General features: G+C 38.3%; 1 protein-coding gene across 2 annotated transcripts in view; it reads right to left on the minus strand.

Annotated features, from left to right (window-relative positions):
• Window positions 1–3,068: 3,068 nt before the first annotated feature.
• DPYD (dihydropyrimidine dehydrogenase) overlaps window positions 3,069–19,227 on the minus strand; it is a 793,664-nt gene continuing 777,505 nt past the window's right edge. For both annotated transcript variants that reach the window (XM_045801716.2, XM_045801717.2), the window contains 2 exons: window positions 6,814–6,954; window positions 3,069–4,540 (listed from right to left, as the gene is read on the minus strand). In XM_045801716.2, the coding sequence (XP_045657672.2) occupies window positions 4,367–4,540; window positions 6,814–6,954 (315 nt within the window). In that variant the 3' untranslated portion in view covers window positions 3,069–4,366. The remainder of the gene's footprint in view (window positions 4,541–6,813; window positions 6,955–19,227) is intronic.

A 19,227-nucleotide genomic window follows, 5' to 3' on the forward strand; every position in this document is an offset into this window, starting at 1 on the left:
TGAGATAATTATATATAGATGATGAGATAATTTTACTCATCTATATGTTAAATTTTATTTCTGGGGTCTTTTATTTTTGTCAGAATTGATTATCCTACTCTTTCTCTCTCTTTTAATCTTGATCTTCCAACCACATGGAATATCTTTTTCTAGATTGCTACAGATGATGAATGTTAGTTTAGTAAGTCATACCATCAGTCACTACTACGACAGCCTGATTTCGAGTCTAGCAAATACAGATTTTTGTTAGTAGACTTAATTTTTTAAACTGTATTTAAAATTTTTATGTTCATAAATAATAGCAGCAGAAATTATGATTATCTCTAACTTATTAAATGCAAGGCTATGATCGTCTCCGTTTTACAGATGAGGAACTTGAGGTCGGTCTCCTGTGTTTCTAGTCCACAGTTCCCGCGGATTTTAGGCACTGCCTTCTATTACCCTTCCTTATCTTTTTAGCAATTTGAATAACTCAAGCTACTTTCAGCTTACAGCCTTTGCACCAGCTGTTTCTACTTCTAGGACACAAACACACTCTTCTCTATTCTTCATATGGCTGGCTCCTTCCCATCCAGTAGGACCTCCCTGCCCCACATTTTGAAGAGTAAGTACATGTCCTCCTCGTCTCTACCCCAGTCCCTAGCTGTCGTTGCCAAAGCACTTACCACGATTTGCAGTTTGTTCATTTACTTGCTTTTTGTATTCTCCACTAAGATGTAAGATCAGTAAGGCAGAAATCATGTCTGTCTTGTTCATAATTGAATCACCATCAACTAGCTTGATATAAGGGAGGTACTTAATGCTTTTGAACGAATGGATGAATGAACAAAACACTGATTCTGATTCCCTGAGGGATTCTAAAATGATTCAAGCCTCTCTCTCTCTGCCTTACAACCCACACGTTCTTTCATTCTGTCTAATCCCAAGCTCTTAGAAATTTCTGGACATTCCAGACTTCTCTTACCTCTGTGCTTTCCATCTTGTTTTCCTTTTCCTTCTTGTTTCCTATTTAGAAAATGCTTTTATGAGCTAAAAACTTGGCTTAATTTGCTATCTAGTCAAAGGAGTAGGCTGTTGATGTCCCTTCTCTCTCACTATTGTTTTCCTAGCACTAACCACACATTCTGCGATAACAGTTACATGCCCATTTCCCTGTGGATTGTAAGCGGCTAGAATTTAGAGAACCTTCATCCTTTGAGTTCACACCCTCAGCCCTTAGCCCCGTGCTTGGTACATGGTAGCTGTTTGACAAATATTTGTTAACTAATGAATGACTGGATGAGCAAAAGGAAAAATAGATGGCTTGTTAGGTAGAACTAACAAACTTAGAAACATACATAATTCGCTGTGTAACCTGTAACACATTACTTAGACCCTTTTAGCACCCATGTCCTCCTTGCTATGTAAGAAAAAACAATAGAATCTATCTTTAATCATTTTTAATATTCAAATAAGATAATATATGTTGTATTAGAAAGGGTTCCTTAGAGAAACAAAGCCAATACAGGGTGTGTGTGTGTGTGTGTGTGTGTGTGTGTGTGTGTGTATGTGTTATGTGTGTGTGCATAAAGAGATTTACTTTAAGGAATTGGCTCATGTGATTGTGGAGGCTTGATGAATCCAAAATCTGATAAGGGAGGCCGGCCAGCTGGAGATTCAGGAGTTACAGTTACAGCCTGCAGGAAGAGCTCACGTTGCAAAGGAAGTCCAGAGGCCAAATGCTGGATAATTCCCTCTTGCTGAGGAGGTGGGGTGGAGTCAGTTTTTTGTTCTATTTGGGCCTTCAGTTGATTGGGTGATGCCCACCTACATTATAGAGAGCAATTGCTTAACTCATAGTCTACCGATCTAAATGCAAACCTCATCCAAAACACCTCACAGAAACATCCAGAATAATGCTCAACCAAGTATCTGGGTACTGTAGCCCAGGAAAGTTGACCCCTAAAATTAACTATCACATATGCAGTCCATTTAGTATAGTTTCTTAGACAGAGGAAGCACTCAAAACCAGACTCCTTGGTTTGATCCTATGTCTTCCCTCATGTCTAAAGGTCAGGAACCATGAGAACGTGCTAGGGCCGATGGCTTGTGGTCTCTTGCTGAATGGAATGACATGATTTTCATTCTTCCCCTCCTCTGGAGTCTCTCTGCAAGCCACACATTATAAGATTAAAGTACGTTTCCCATAAATAGCATAGATAAGAATGCTCCTTCGTGCACAGCAGAGAGTGGACACAACAGAAATGTGTGTGAGGAACATCCTAGTGTAAAATCACAGATTGCCATGGTTTAACCCAAAGGCCCGGTCACTTGCAGTTCCTCAAAGTAGTTCAAGAAAAGAGCCATAGCACTGTGTCCACTGGTTCTCAGAGCAGGATGCAAAAGTCATAAACTACTGTATCCTTTAACCTCTTACTAGTAAGGGAATTTCTGCCCGGCAGTCGGTGTCTTGAAGAGGACTCAGGCATAGATGCACGGGATGATCTTCCATAAAACCCCCAGAGTGAAAGACTCACATGGGATGCTATCCACATGGTCCTGGTAAATTTATCCACATTATGATGCTATCCACATGGCCTGGTAAATTTATTTTCTGGACAACTCGAACCCTTCCCTAAGCTGTTACCAAGTGCAAAGGGTAAAATGCCCCCACTACGGAAGGAGCAAAAAGTGAGTCTGTTGATTTGAGTCTTAATATTTCACAACTATCTAAGGAATACCTATTAAGTGACACTGATTTTTCTTATAGTGAAGATGGGGCCTTTAATGGTAGGTTGCCATTTTCTCATTTATCTCTGCCCATGAACCACGGCAAGAAATCTGGCCTGTGCCCAGTGAAAGACGCATTCTGGCAGAGTGGAATTAAATTCAGTAGGAAAACCTGGGTGAGAGGGACTGGAAGTGAAACATTAAATAACTGCACTATCGTTACCCTCATTAGATCCGAACTAGCATTATATATACATTTGGGTGTAATGCACTATAGGATTGATCAAAAACTTCTCCACCTCAAAATCTAAATGGTTGACATGATGTTGTACTTGTAAGAGAGGCAGCAAAAGACTACGTTGTTTAAAAAGCTTTATGAAATTTTATTTGATATTATTCAATCATGCAGATTTTGTGGTAAATGTGCATTTCTAAAAGTACATAAACATTTTATTTTTCCAGATCTTGCATTTTTCATAGAAATATACCACAGATTGTTACTTAAAGATTTGCTACTTATGGATTCATATTAAAGTATGCCACAAAGAGATAAATGAATTTATATGATGCTATGTGCTGATTATGAAAATAGAGAAATATAAAAATAGTATTTGACAGTAACAGAAAATATATATTTCCTTTTATTTGATTACTCTTAAAATTAAACCTAAACACTAAAATAAAAAGTAGTCAAGTTAGGTTTGCACACTTAATATATATTAACCAATACTGTATTTTTCATTCTTGAATAATGAAGCACGTGACCCACTGCTGTATAATTTGGGCTTTGTTCAAACGTTAATTGCTATAATCATGAAGGCTACTATTAGAAGCAGACAGAGCAGATTTGTGCACAGCAAAAGAGTGGCTTTAACCAGAGCTCCATCCTAATATCTTATTTTGTTAGGAACATAGTTTAAATATTTAAGGAAGAATGTCATGTTGATTCATTGGTAGAGTTTGAACACCCATCTCAGGCATGAGTGGGGACCAGCAGAGTGCTACGAATGATTACCAGATACTCTCACTTGAGTATCTAGGCCCCCACAAAGAAGCTATTTTAACAAAGGGGCCTTAAAAAAGTTTTGCAAACCCTCTTTGGCTTTCTTTTCCTGCCACAGTAAATAATTATTTGACTTTCTTCATTTGTGCTTTATGGAGCCAATTACATTTGCTTAGAAACAGTGTTAAAATTAAATGTAATTTTTAATTATAAAATGTTTCCTTGGAAACATTTTCTTGTAAGTTAAATGGTACCTTGTTCTAAAATACTTAATTTCACTTACAATTAGAAATCAAAGACAGAGCACAGCACAGGGCAATTTGGAAACTGTTGCATCAATTGCCACAAAAAAGTTCATATTTTTCAGAATGGACAACTGATGGTGAATCTCCAATTAACAGCTCCACGGTTATTTTACAACCATCCTCACGAAATAGTCATTCCACTTTATGACCATTAATTGAACGGTCACTGGCAGTAGACATTTTTAAAATTTGGAAATTTATTTAGAAATGTATAGTTTTCACTTAGACATTTTTTCAGAAATTATCTATTTGCTTCAATGTAGCAGGAGCTGAACGTCATGATCACAATTAAAAAGATCGGTACAGGTAGGTGGCCTCAAAGTTCGCAGCAACAGTTGCACAAATCACCTTAACACACCAGATTATTCACAGCTAAGGGCAAGCCTCTCTTTGGTTCATAAGGTGTTGTCCTGGAAACCATTTTGATGCAGTCGATAATAGGGCAGACGCTGAGACACAGAGTACAGCCGGTGCAGGAGTCGGTAATGGTGGGCAGGTGGGTGTCGGGATCAAACTGTATAGCCTGCAAACAGAAATAAAGAGCATTGCTGTCACCGACCAGAAAGGTCCAGAACGCCCCCGTTTCAGTAGGAACGTTTCCAGCAGAGCAGTGCTTGGAGAGACGCCGCCCAGCCCTGTGCAGCCCCTGGAGCAACAGTTGAGCTGCCAGAGGGGAGGGGAAAAAAAAAAAAAAAAAAGAAAGAAGACAAACCAGAGAAGAAATCCTTTTAAATTAGAAATACATTGTTTAAAATTCCTTAGAGGTTTTTTCCTGTGCGAGGAACATATTTCAGAAGAGACACTCTCTCGTTTCCATTGTTCTGAGCCCAGCGCAGGTCCTTCCAGTCCCTCCAGGATGGGGGGTCTGCTACCTGAGGGTGGTGGGTGCTTCCTCTCCTCACACCCCTCATTCTCCACACTGAAAAGAAGTGTCACGGTAGCTGGGGCAATGACTGTATTTGCTTGGATTTCAAATTATGCATGGAGTTTTTAAAAGAAAAATAGGAGTAAGAAAAGTTGGCTTTGGTGCCAGTTTTGAGCTTTGAGGATTTTCGATGAAATAATTCCTCGATTCTGACTTTCATCCTCTGTCATATAAAACATGTTATCATCCAATTGAAAATCATTTTTTTTGGGTTAAAAAAGTTTCCCTCTCTCAATTGAAGTTACTTGTAACTATAATTCTTTCCTCTTTTATGTGCATAAACATGAAAATGGTTTTATTAGAGTAAATTATGTCATACTGCTTAATATAAAAAAAGAAGAAGTCTGATCTTCAAGGAAACAACCATATTCTATCTGAACAAGAACTGTAGATATGACAAACCATAAGAAACTTTGTCCACATAAATTGTTGCCATTTTTAAAAATAAAACAACATCTTGGATGGCTGTTTGAATGAGTAAAAACTATTTCTCTTCCTTATGTACCCTTTTATAAATAGAAACCCAAGAAGCAATTGAAAATAAAATAATGTTTATATCTTAAAAATTTTATACTTTAAAAATTTGCAGACATATAAAATTTTATGTTCAGTTGAAGATTTTGATTTTCTCTTTTTTATCTTTTTGAGACAGAAGAGTCAAAGGAGGACTTTTTAAATCTTTTTAAATGCATAGTTGTGATTCTTTTTCTCATTAATACGGGTTTTTTGGTTTGTTTTTTTACTGACGTTGTACGAAGGCTGGAATTCTAAGGTAGGAGTCATAACTTTTAAGAGTTGAGGTATTAGAGTCCTGCCACTATGCTTTTAGCGACAGGACTTCTTGACTCATCTATAATTGGTTTAATTAAGAGAAAGACCGAAGTGAGTGTGATGGGTTTAGCATTTCCGAAATAACTGTTAGCGACACCTTTCAGCTACAAACTAAGGGGACATATTGGGTAAAAATTTGGTATAGAACTAATGTCAAATTAAAGAGGAAGAGATTTTTTAAAAATTAAAATATGTCTGCTATATCTCTATTAGGTGGTCAGAAGAATATGCAAACTCCCGCCACGAGCAGCACAGGACCTCCCTCCAGGCTGAGTAAGCTAAATGAACTTCAATTTTTAACAACAGGCCATTTTATCAACCTTGAAAATTCCATTAATCATCTCAAAAGGTGTTATTTTACTCTACTTCTTCATAGCTTGAAAAGTTTAATGAGAAGAATATGATTCTGTAGTTTTGAGCCTGAAGACAGCTGAATCCCTGCTTCTTCTGTGTTGTCCCCCGACAGCCTCTCGGCCGAAGGGTGAGGCCCCCAGAAGAGTCCACGGCTCACTTCCTGTGGTAAGAATACAACCTGCAGGCTTCTCCAGTCACAAAGGAATTCCAGGTCCCAACACTTTCCCTGGTAGGAAGGTGTTTTTCTTTCTTACTGTAGTCAGAGCCCAGGCAACATTGAATGGAAGAGAATTCTCTTCCGGTAGAAAGAAGCAAGTCCCTTCAGAGTAATGGCAACACACGGTAGTTCTCTTCCCTCCCCTCTGTATTAAAGCCTAATGCTTCCTAATGTCCATGATTGTGCGGATTTCTCTTTCTGGTTGGATTTTTCCATACAGTGTTCTGGATGATAAAAGGATATTAAAATAACACCGTTCACTGGACAGTGGCACCGTTAGTATAAGCTATGGCTTTCCTTCGAAATAAATTCCCATGCTCAGAGAGCGAGAGGACAGACATGCCCCTGCTGAGGGGCAACACTGGGCACGTCTGGTCGGCATCGCACACTCAGCAACCCAAGAAGCTTTCTGCTACAAAAGCCAGAAAAAACATGCCTCACAGGATCCCAATTACCACAGAATCCTTACCTGGTAGCCAGAGTCATTACAGGTCATGTAGCATTTGCCACAGTTGATACACATTTCTTCGTCGATCATGGCCACGACTTGCTCTAGGTTGCTCAGTTCACCAAACGTGCCGAGGTACTGCAGCGCTTTTCCAATGACATCCTGCAAGGCAGGCACCGAATGACTGACAATGTTCACTGTAAACCGTTACCGTGGAATAATTAGGATCAGTTCAGATTCCTCTGTTTTTCACATGATGTTGCATTACGGACTTAGGAGGCTTCCAGGAGTGTAGTTCTCAGAGCTCTACTTTTCATAATTGTAGCTTAAAATGTTTTGCCTTCTGAAAGGTGGGCAAAATACGTGTGTGTGTGTGTGTGTGTGTGTGTGTGTGTGTGTGTGTGTGTACCTCCAGTTTAGAAACATTAGACCCATTCGACTGCATTCCACAGGTTTTCTATCTAGATGATCTAAACCTGTCTCTGTGGACAAGAAATGAAACTTTTTCAGTGGTCGTGACTTCCTTTTTCTCCAATTTTGAACTTTGAAGGATCCAGAAGTAATAAAAAGCGACAAAGGGTGATGCACTTAAACTAGAAAACTTAAGATTTCCAGGAATGAGGGGAATAAAAATGTGAATGTTATGCATTTATATCACTGCATCTGGATTCTAGATTTCCATTTCGAAAAGTGCTTTGATAGCATACCACCTGTCCTGTGTTGAAGAGTATGTTTCATTATTTAAAAATTCTAATTTATGTTAATTAATTAGGTTCATCTAATAGCTAAAGAAGATGCTCTTTTAATTTCAAAGAACTAGGATTTTCTTCATTCACCACTGAAGAATTTTCATGCAGTTAACACATTGCTTTGTTCTTCATATTAATTGGAAGTGTGCTTAATATGTGAAGCACAGAAGATGTTTCATCAACAATAAGAAATACTTTGTTGCATAAAACAAAAACAGAAGGATGTAACAATGTTTGTCAAATTAGTATGCTGTTAAGATTTTCTGCTTTTGTTTTTAACTCTTAACAAGAGAATTTTTTGTTTGAATTCAAGGTCTGCATTCAAGGAGGCTTGACACTTACTTAAAGCTATCCTCCTGTATTCTCTTCGGCATTTTATTTTCTGCTGTTCTTTTTATGACCTTGATTACCCTTTTTTACTTTTTTTCTCTATTTCAGCTCTAAATGGCAATATGCTCATGACTTTGAGCTTTCAGACTGAAACAAAGTTTACATTATTATATACAGTTTGTTTGTGCATCTCCCAAAGAGTAAGATGATAGAAACTTTCTAAGCTTGTCTTCACTATTTTCAGTGTGTTGGGAGATAGAACTTCAACTATACTGTAGTCTGTCTGGAGGTGGGCGCTCCATGTCCACATCGGTATCTCCATATGGAATTGCTCTCACGATCGCAAGACCTACATTTGTCAGCTTCATCATGAGCACTGTCTCTAGAAATTGGTACCTCAGATTCTCCACTCACTAAACTTATCATCAACACCACGAAACTGGGTCTTCCTTCTGATTTCCTTCATCTTGTGAACAGTGGTAGGATTTTTCCAATCACTGAAGCTTGAAATTTCTGAGTTCGATTCTACTCCAACTTCCCCTTACTCCAGCATCTCATCTGTCTGTGGTCAAGTCTTGTGTGTTCTGGATCTGCAATATCATTTGAATCCTTTTCCCATGTCTACGACAATCTGTAACCATGACTAATTAGCTTCCCATTACTTCTAATGCAGTTAAGAGCCCACGTGATGAGTCTCATTCTCATATTCTTCCTTTCCTTACTCCGCCCTACATGATGTTGTCATCTTCATCTAGGCTGTAGAGCACAGACTAAATTTCTTGCTACCTGACTCAAAAATCTGTTAAATTAAATATCATCTCACATTTAAGGCTTTCTAACAATGTCTTTTTTGGTCTTATTTCTCACTTCCAAAGACCATGTGCTTCGGCTACACTGAACACATGCTCCACACTGAACCACACCTGCCAATTGAGTCCTCTGGTGCCTAATTTTATGTTGAGTGCTCTGTCCAGAATACCCTTCCTTCTCATCTCCACTTTGAAAACTCCTCCCCATCCTTCAAAGACATCTCACATGCCACTACTTCATGAAGATTTCCTCAAGTCTTCTTCCACCTTTCCTAACCAAACTGATCTCTTTGTCTCTTTCTCTTCTTCATTTCCTCCATTTTCTCCCACCTCCCCATCTCCCCTCCTAATCTTCTCTTCTATTCCCCCGATGACCTATTGTATTTTCTCTATTATGTGGAAGCAATGAGAACAGACAACTTTTGAGTTCTATGTATTAAACCAATGCCACGATTTTAAAAGCATTATCTCATTTACACCTCGACACATGATGAGGTGAATGAGATTTAAGGTACGAAATTAAGTAAATGATGAAGCGGGGATTCAGTCAATGCTGTCTGACTTCAAATTCCATGGTCATAAGCACTGCTATGCTGACTCATCTGTTATTTCTCTATTTAGCAAATTCTACTTCATGTTGTAGATATTTTCTATATTTAGCTTCCTATATGCAGTCTCTTAGCAGGCTTTATTCATCTTTGTGTCTCCTGTGGCATATCTTGCTCCTACAGATCACTGAAACATAATGGGTGCTCAAATATTTGTTAAAATAAATACAGCGTTCATTTATTCATGTACTAAATAGACAGTGTAATATTAGGCACATAGTTGTATGGGCTAATAGCTACTTGTTGATTTACTGAACAGTTTTATTAATATGAGAATCATAAAAAGACTTGAGCCTTTTTTTAAATACAAAATAATCATAGTCAAAGTATCTGGACATGCTTAATATTTCTAATAATATTTTAAGGCAGTAAGTCCATGAGGTCACTCGCTAGTATAAGGCTATTTATATGTGATAGAAAATAATTTTTTCAATCTAGGAAATAAATCAGTCAAAGCAATTGTTTTATTGAATCAGATCATGACTTGACTGAAATCACCAGAAAATATTCAAATGATGATTAAACAGGAAACTCCCTAGACAGTCATCAAACCTCCAAGGCTTATTCAAAAGACACAATGTATATTTCAAGAGATTTTATTGTAAGAGGAAAGTTCACATTCTGTGTATATTAAGTATACCTTCTGCTCTGTACTGGAGATTTGCTGTTGTTATTTATTAAAATATTATTGTTTAATGTGAAACTAAATAAAACAAGGTCCTTGGAGCCTCTAAACTTTATTAGCACATGGTGTTAAAAAGTCATCATAGTTCTTAAGATACTATAGCTTTTTAATCTGGAAGAGGTTGAAAGAATGATAACGATTTTAAATTATTTTGAGAAAGAGTATCAGAGAAAATGAATTACCATTCTCTGTGCCTGAAAATGTGGACATTTGTTTAAAACCCAAAGCTTCCACTTACTACCGTCGGCTTATGAATACCCTTGAGAACACGTCTGGAATTTGGAGTTCACTGAAAGGCACATATAATCAGTAAAGGCCATATGGCTGGTCCAGTCCTTCTTGGACACACATCTCTGGAGATTAGGGAACTTACATTCTTCTAAGCAAGGTGTGGATATACACCCTGATTAGAGCCATCCCTGATTAGTGGAAATGTTTATGTGTGAATGTGTGTGGAGAAAGTGATGCTAAATTCTTTAAAGTATAGATGATACATTTGACTCAAATATAAACATTCCCCAAAACTATCATTGTGAAGGACTACAGAATACGAGAGTCACATCTTTGTCAGCTAATTATTTTTTTGGGATAATCAAAAGTATTTTTTAAAAACTGGATCAATGTTTCTGTCTGATATAAAGTTTAAGACCAAAGAGTAAGGAACTAGAGGGCCCCAATCCCATCCCTGCTGTATCATACTTTATTATGAATTTATTAGTTTTGGCCTATTTTTTATTGGTGAAATATTTTCAAGTTGTGACTGTTGTCTGGCACGTTAACTGTCCTTCCCAGCTTTAAGTCTTCTACACATCTGATCGATGTACTTTCTCCAAACCGTTCAATAAAAGTTCCATTCAAAGGCCAGGACCAGGACAGAGTGCTGTGGGCAATTCCTGTGACTTCTGTATGAAATATTTAAATTATTTGGGCATAGCTATTTAATCAATTTATCCTTATCTGTACCATTACCAATGTCACATGTCTTATCTTTTACTCCAAGTTCACTACTTGCCTAATAAACCTATCAAAATAGGAAATGAGATCATTTGGTTTGTTCTCACTGAATTTATGCTGATTCTTAATAACATCTGTCTTCACTAATTCTCTCAAGTCAAAAGTTTCATTATCTTTGGAGAATTTCACTGGGGTCAGACCTCCAGCTTTCTGGTCTCCTTCTACCTTTCCCCTACCACACCCACCTTTTCCTTTTCTAAAGAATCTGAGGCAACACTTATTTTTCAGCAGTGTGATACAGCAATATCATACAAAGATGCTTTCAAAAATACAGCATGCAATTTACGTTTGATATCCTCTGAGCTAGGAGGCAGGGAGGGGGTCTGTATGGTGAGAAAAGGAAATCTTGAGTTTACATTCAGTAGAACTCTGATAACTAAGGACTCAGCATGAATATGCTGAGATGAGAGGGCAGAGACAAAGCATCCGCCTGGAAATAAAAGTAGTAGATTGGCCGGGAAGGTGAGAGAAACAATTAAACCAAAAGATGGGTTGGAAGCAAGTGAGAATCTGGGAATTGAAGCGGGGGAGAGAAGGAGTTGGAGGGGCTCATGAGCGGGAGAGATGGATGAGTGAGGTTTGTTATGACCATGGTTGGCTCAGCACAGGTCAGTGCTCAGATCACTGTATTCTTTTTAAGTAGGTAGCTCAGGCTTTAAAGGAGCAAGTTCTTGCCAGGCATTTTGGATTTAAATTCAAGGAAGCTGATGTGATATGTTTTTACCATATCCTTACCTATCTTGGGCTTCAACTCTCAAATATGTTTTCCCTACACTTTTTAGTTATAAGAGCATTCTCTATGGGGTTGCTAGAAAGATAATAGGAATTGAACAAGTCTCACTAATTGTTGAGTTAACAGTATACCATCTGCTCTAAGTAGTGGGTGTATTTTCTTTTCCTTTTTTTAACTTTAATAGACAAAATACATTTTCATTTTTCCTGATATTTTTTTTCCAAGTTCGGATAATTTGAGGCTTTGGTACTTCTGAAACATCCTTAATCCTTGATGCCACTCTTTTCTGATCATCAATGGTAATGTGATCTTTATTTTCTCATATGACCATTGACTACTGAGTTATCTAAATGCTTGATCCTTTTCTTACTCCTTGGAAAACTGAGTGATTAGGTCATCAAATTTCTATTTGACAACTTCTCATTCTTCTTTTTTTTTTCTTAAGGATTTTATTTATTTATTTGTGAGAAAGAGAGAGAGAGAGAGAGAGAGAGAAAGTGCGTGCACAGAGGGAGAGTGAAAGGGAGAAGCAGACTCCCTACTGAGCAGAGAGCCTGATGTGGGGCTCGATCCCAGGACCCTGAGATCACGACCTGAGCCAAAGGCAGATGCTCAACCGACTGAGCCACCCAGGCGCACTACTTCTCATTCTTCTTGATCCATCTTCAGGTTAGAGTCACTGACTATGGGATTGGTTTCTATTGTTTTGTCTGAACTTCCTGAAATGAGATTTACTAAAGGTGGAGGATACTTGTGCATCCAAGCTCAGAGTTCCTCTCTGTGCCCTACTGAACTCTAAGATGATATGGAATGGTTACTTTCCTTCAAGATGCTTTTAGCTTCCACTTTCCCCAAATGTATTTTTATAAGGAGCCAGAAATAAGCCAATGAAGCAAGACCCCTCAATGCTTCTCTCTCTTCTGTGAGATTAAGTTTCCAACAAGGCAATTCAATAATTTTTCAGATGTTTTGCCTTTAGTGGAGTGGGATTTTTCATCTGAAGTCTGTAAAGGCTTACATCGCTCCTCTATCTTGCCCATCCATATTAACCATCTGGTTATGAGGCCTGTGACACAGTCCCAGGATAATATTTCTGTATTTCGTTTCTTTTCACTCTCCTGCAGCTGCTTCCTCCATGCTCCACCTTCAGGCTTGTGATTTCCATGCATGTGTACATCTTTTTGACATATACTGCTCCTCCCCCAGCCCTTCAATTAGACCTATTCATTCCAAAGAAGATATATACCTTTCCATCATCATATTCCAGGCAGGAATCACATCACAAAACATCCCCATAAGATATGAGAGATGATATTTACCAAATTCTGTTCATTTCTTTTAAAGTTCAGTTTAATACTTTTTCATCTGCTATTTGTTGGAATAGAAGACAACTGAGAATGCTAACGTGGCCCCGGCCCATTTCTCTGGTATCTTCTGAAAATTGCTGGGATAGTCCTCCACTATTTTTCTTTCTGTGCCATCTCTCTTATGCTCTGTAGTATCTAATACGGTCTTACAGTTTTATCTGAGTACTTTTCTCCTTTCTCTCACAATTCAATTGAAATAATAAACCACTCGATCAGGCTGACTGGTCTCCTGCCAACACTGTCTTGCCAGTCTTATGAGATGCAGTCCATCTCTTACTCGAAGCAGCAGGAAGAAGAGATGAAAACATCACTAGTGCCCCTAAACCATTCATTTTCCTACCCAGAAATTCAAAGACGTTAGAGATACATTCCTGGCTTCATAAAGAGAATGAGAATTCATTCTCATATATATCAACAGAAGTGGGAAGCATTCGGGGACTTTATAAGTCTTGGCAGACTCTCAAATCTCTGTTATATGCTGCCTGGGAATAAAGCACGTTTCTCATTTAGCCGGGCCAAATGTGCACACTGTCACTTCAGTTCTCAGTGAGGAGACAAAACCGTCTCCTATTCGGTTTCCTTTCTCTAGCTCAAGTGAACCTGTGGAACGTGAGCAGCGTCTTCAGAAAGCCCAGCTTCACCTTTCAGAAGGAGACCTCTACACCTATCGTGGGAGGACAGCCCTCTTTTTCTTACTTTATCTCAGTCTTCAGCACTATTTGCAATTACCGTCTTCTTCCCAGAATCCTTTCATTTCTGTTTCTTTCATAAAATTGGCAGCTCCGTAATAGGGTAATATATATATGTATACGGTAAATGCTGTTTCATCACGAAATGGAAGTCAAGATGTAGGCTTGCTAAAAAGGGAGTCAGCTGGATGCCAGGTTGACCCAAGGCCTCAATACCAGACCATCCCTGGTATTAACAGCCTTTAGGCTATTTTTAGCTTCCGGGGGGGCAGGGAGAAGCTGGATAGCATGTGGCTAGCAAACACTTGGTTCTTGAGGACCCTGTAGGCACAGTGTAACACTGGAATAACCACTCGACGCTCTAGCTGATATGGCTAGCAGCTTAATCAGCACATCCCTTTGCCCTTTCGTGTCGTTAAGACTGATCAAGAAAACTGGATCATTTTCCTCATTATTGCCTCTCAGTTTGGTCCTTTCTATGAACTCCTACTGAAAAAAGAATGGGTTTACCAGTCAGACCCTACTACCTGGTTGATATCCAGGGATTGCGTATTGGATTTAAGGTCCCACGGCTGCATTTTCTTCCCAGCATGTATAAATACTGTGCTTTTCAAACTTACTGATTTGCTTGAAATACTGCCTTCGTCCTTTTTCTTTTTCTTTTGTGAGAGACACAGAAGACAGTGCTTACGGACCCGGGTTCTAGAGCCAACTTTGGAACCAAATCTTGGTTTTGATGTCTTCCTAGCTGTGTGACCTTGGGCAAGTTATTTAATCTGCTTATCAATTACTTAACCAGTAAAATAGGAAAAATAAGGTACCTGATGGGGTTACTGTGAGAATTAAATGAGTCAATTCACAAGCATGTAGAACCGTGCCTGAAACCTCATAAGTACTCAATAAATATTAGCTTTTATTATTAATTCTCTGCTTAATTAACACTAATTTATTAAACTCCATGTTAAATATCACCATCTCTGTGAAGCTTTCCACAATTACCCGAGGCAGAACTAATCCCTTTCACTCCTCTGTGTTCCCAGAGCATTTTGTACATATTTGATTGAACTGTAAATAATTTTAACATGTGTCTTTCTCCCTTGCTAGTCTATGAGCTCCATAAGGATAGATGTCTTTCTTTTTAAAATTCATGTTGTATTCCTAGTTTCTAGCACAATTCCTGGATTGCAGTGAGTGCATAGTAAATACGTGTTAGTGCTACATCTCCACCGAGATCGGGAGAATTCCTGTGCCTTGGACCGTGTGTTTTACGTCTTTGGATATAAACCCGGTCCTTAGCACACTGCTGGTCACACAGCAAATACTCAATAAATACCTACTGATGGACCGATATTGAAACTGCCTACCTCCGAGGCAACAGACCATTAAATCTTATCTGAGGCATTTGAAGGAAAAAAGAACAAAAGATGAGATATATTGAGCATGGCTTGCTTAGAAATAATATTGTCACACTCCTAACCAGGGAAGATGGGGTAGATTAGAAACTTGAATGCATGACTGAAAAACTTGTTCAGACAAGAGGGGCTTAGTTACCTTTGTGGGGCACTGGGGCTCTTTCTGTAGCAGATGGGGAATAATATTCTATGCTAGCTGAGAGGATAAACAAAGCCGTGTCATGGAGTTTAAACTATTGAACAGAGGAATCTATAAAGAGGCCAGCAGAGAGGAGGGAAGAAACAGGCTAAAATAAACAGATGGGTGGACAGAGAAAATATTAAGCATGAAAACAGACAGTCCAGGCCCTCCAGGAAAAAGGGAAGAAGGAAAAGTGGTGTGTCAAGAACAGAAGAAACACCATAGGGGAAACATAAAAGCAATGAAAGCAACAGAGGGAAGTACATGGCGTGCCTGGCTATGTGTGGTGGGAGAAAACAATCAAAGCACAAGAAGCAATGCCTGATTCACACTCACAGAGCTGGCTCGTAAAGGGCATGGGGCTGTTCATTTCAATGAGGCCTGAACAACCACACAGCCACACCATCCAGATGGGGTCTGAAATAATGCACAGAGGGAAGGGGGGCTTGTATGAAAATAACAATAACCATGGCCTCTTACATTTGAACAGATCTATGCTGTGTACAATACTTTCACACATATCATTTCATTTGAAACAATGGAGTCGAGGCCTTCTGACATTATCTAGTATTTATTCTCCCTCCTGCCAATCTCTCGCCTGGGTTGTTAAAAGAGCCTTCTAACCAGTCTCTCTGCTTCTGCCCTTGCCCGTCTAGGATCTTGTATCGACATCACAGCCGGTAGGATCCTTTGAAAAATTAAGTCGGATCATGTCTTTCTTCCTTTTAAAAAAGCCTCAACGGTTTCCTGCCAAAGACTTTCCTATTTCAGGGCCTTTGCACTTTCTGTTCCTTCTGAATGGGATGTACTCCCCAAAGGTATCTATCCACATTGTTCATTCTCTCCACTCTTTAAAGTGTTTACTCAAATGCCCTTTAATCAGGCAGGCGTCTCCTGACCAGCCTCCCTAGCAATTCCTATTCTCCTAATCCTGCTATATTTTCTTCCGAGCACTGTGAACCTCTGGCGCAGTACGCGTTCACTTGTTTACTTGTTTGTCTGTCTCTCCTTACTAAATTGTAAGAGCCATGAGAGCTGGGCTTTCGTTTTGTTCGCTACTGAATTTCTAGAGACTACATCTGTGCTGGAACACGGTGGGCGTACATAAATAATTGCTGGATGAATGACAAAGTGAATGTATGGGTGAATATGACAATGCTTCCCAACTAGAGGTTGGAATCTCAGTGGTTACATGTGAAAGATAAAAGGAAACAATACAAGGTGTTGTTACCAAGATGAGCAGCTTTCAGACCCACGGACATGTCTACATTATTAAGACTTCCTTCTTTTTTGGCTTCCCTCCCACATCATTCCTTCTGGTTACTCTCCTTTTTTTTTTTTTCCCCCTTGCTCAGTTCTCATTTGCTTCCCCAGAACATCCTTCTCCCATGTAGGATATTCGGTTAAGCAATAATTATGAAAATAGATGTGAGGCTTCTATCTTGTGTCTAGCACACAGTAGGTAGTCAAAATGTCAGCCCTTTTCCTTTATATCCTCCTTTAAATCCTCATGATTTGCTTGAGTTCATTAATTTCAACATGTTCAAATCTACATTTTCATCCTACATCAAAAAAGCCCATTAAATCTAAAAACACTAAGAATAAAACCCTGACTCATTACCTTTTCTTTATTTCAGTTAGTGGGACCATAAAAAACCTAATTGTCTTGGTCTCCTTATTCTTAACTCCTTACTGGCTCTTGTCCCTCAATATCTAATGAGAATCACTAAGTTTTAGAAGGAGAATTAACGTGACTTCATCCCTTCCTCTGTCTCTATAACCATGGCCACCCACCAAATCCGGGACCACATTATGGATCTCCTGAAACATTCCAGTTCATAGGGCTCCTTAAATGCCAGTTCCTCAGAGAGGTCTTCCTTTGCTCTTTTGGTCTAAATTAGGTCTTCCTATGAAAGAGACTCCATACATCCTGTATTTTTTCTATATAGTTTGTAACACAAATATGATTTTATATTATTAATGTGATTCTTTGCTTAATATCTGTTTCTTTCTCGAGTCTGTATGCTTCATGAGGACAGAGGCTGGGTCTCCTTTATTTGTTATACTATAGATGCCCAATTCTTAGCACATTGCTTGTCTCATGGTAGTTATGCAATAAAGATTTCCTGGAAAATATATGGGCTTCTTCAAGACTTCCAACTCAATTGGCCTCCAAAGCTTTATTATGTATTCTTACTTTCATTCTTGAGTTAATTTTATGGAAGAAAATGGGATTGGAGAATCACCTTAACCTACTATCTCCTTCAACCTGTCCATTCCTAACATAATAACTAATAGTAGGTAATATTTATTTAGGATATATTTAATGCAGGCTAAAAGCACTTCACACATTACCTAATTTATAACCCCATGAGGAAGACTCTTTTATTTTCCCTGCCTCACACATTAGCTAACTGAGGCAAGTTCACACAGCTACAAAATGGTAGTGCCATAATTTGAGCCCAGGCAGTGGGACGGAGTAGTTTCATGCTTAATTCAGGAAACTCTTCCTTGAATGGAAAGCAAGTCATGCAATTTATGATACATTTTGTCACTGAGTCATAATTTGAAAGATGGAGGGGCCACTTCAAAATGCAGATATTGAGATCTTGGGATGATTGCCTATTTGGGGAAAAAAAACCTATAACCGAACTTGATACTTTAAAGCAACAAAAAGTTTAGATTAATTAGTCAAATGTAAATATTAAAATTCTAAAAGAACTAGATGGGGTGAATATTTATGATCTTACAGTAGAAAAAGCTAAACTAAACAAATAAAGAGAGCCTATCACAAGGTAAGCTTTAGCCTGATATAACTACATAAATTTAAAGCTGCTCTATGTATATATAAAAACACTACAATACAAATTATGAGACAAATGGCAATATATAAAAAGTTTATAAAAAATCTGTAAGATAAAGATAAATATTCCAACAGAAAACTGGTCAAAAGAGTAAGGAGTAAATTCATGAAAGAAGAAATGGTCCAAAAATATATAAAAACATGCCAATCTCACTATTTAGACATTCAAAATTAAAGAAAAAAATGAAACACTTTTTTGACTATTACATTGGTTAAAATTAAAAATAAATTCACTGTTGATGGGTGTCTAAAAAAAATGGGCTTTCCTATATTTTTTGGTGGAATGTAAATTTGCACACTCTTCCTGGAGAGCAATTTGGCAATATGTACTAAAAGCCCTAAAATTTCACCTGTGATTTCTCTTGAGAAAACAATAAGACATCTACACAAAGATTCATACAATTATAATAGCATTATTTGTATAAAATTCTGGAAACAACCTAAAGGTTCAGCAATAGGTTACCTATTTTTTTTCCTCCAAGTTTTTATTTAAATTCAAATTAGTTAACATATAGCGTACTAGTAGTTTTAGGTGTAGAATGTAGTGGTTCAACACTTCCATGCAACACCCGGTGCTCCTCACCGATGCCCTCCTCAATCCCCGTCACCTACTTAACCCACACCCCCTCTGGTAACCATCAGTTTGTTCTCTATAGTTAAGAACCTGTTTCTTGGTTTTCCTCCCTCTCTTTTTCCCTCCCATATTTAGTTTCTTGAATTCCACATGACTGAAATCATATGGCATTTGTCTTTCTCTGACTGACTTATTTCACTTAGCATGATACTCTCTAGCTCCATCCACATCATTGCAAATGGCAAAATTTCATTCTTTTTTGATGGCTAATATTCTATTGTCTATATATATACCATCTTCTTTATCCATTCATCAGTCAATGGACATTTGGTCTCTTCCCACAATTTGGCTATTGTTAATGCTGCTATAAACATCGTGGTGCATGTGCCCCTTTGAATCAGTATTCTTGTTTATTTTGCTT

The sequence above is a fragment of the Ursus americanus genome, chromosome 12, assembly GCF_024610735.1.
Source record: "Ursus americanus isolate L20-20 chromosome 12, mUrsAme1.1.p, whole genome shotgun sequence".
NCBI classification, from domain to species: Eukaryota; Metazoa; Chordata; class Mammalia; order Carnivora; family Ursidae; genus Ursus; species Ursus americanus.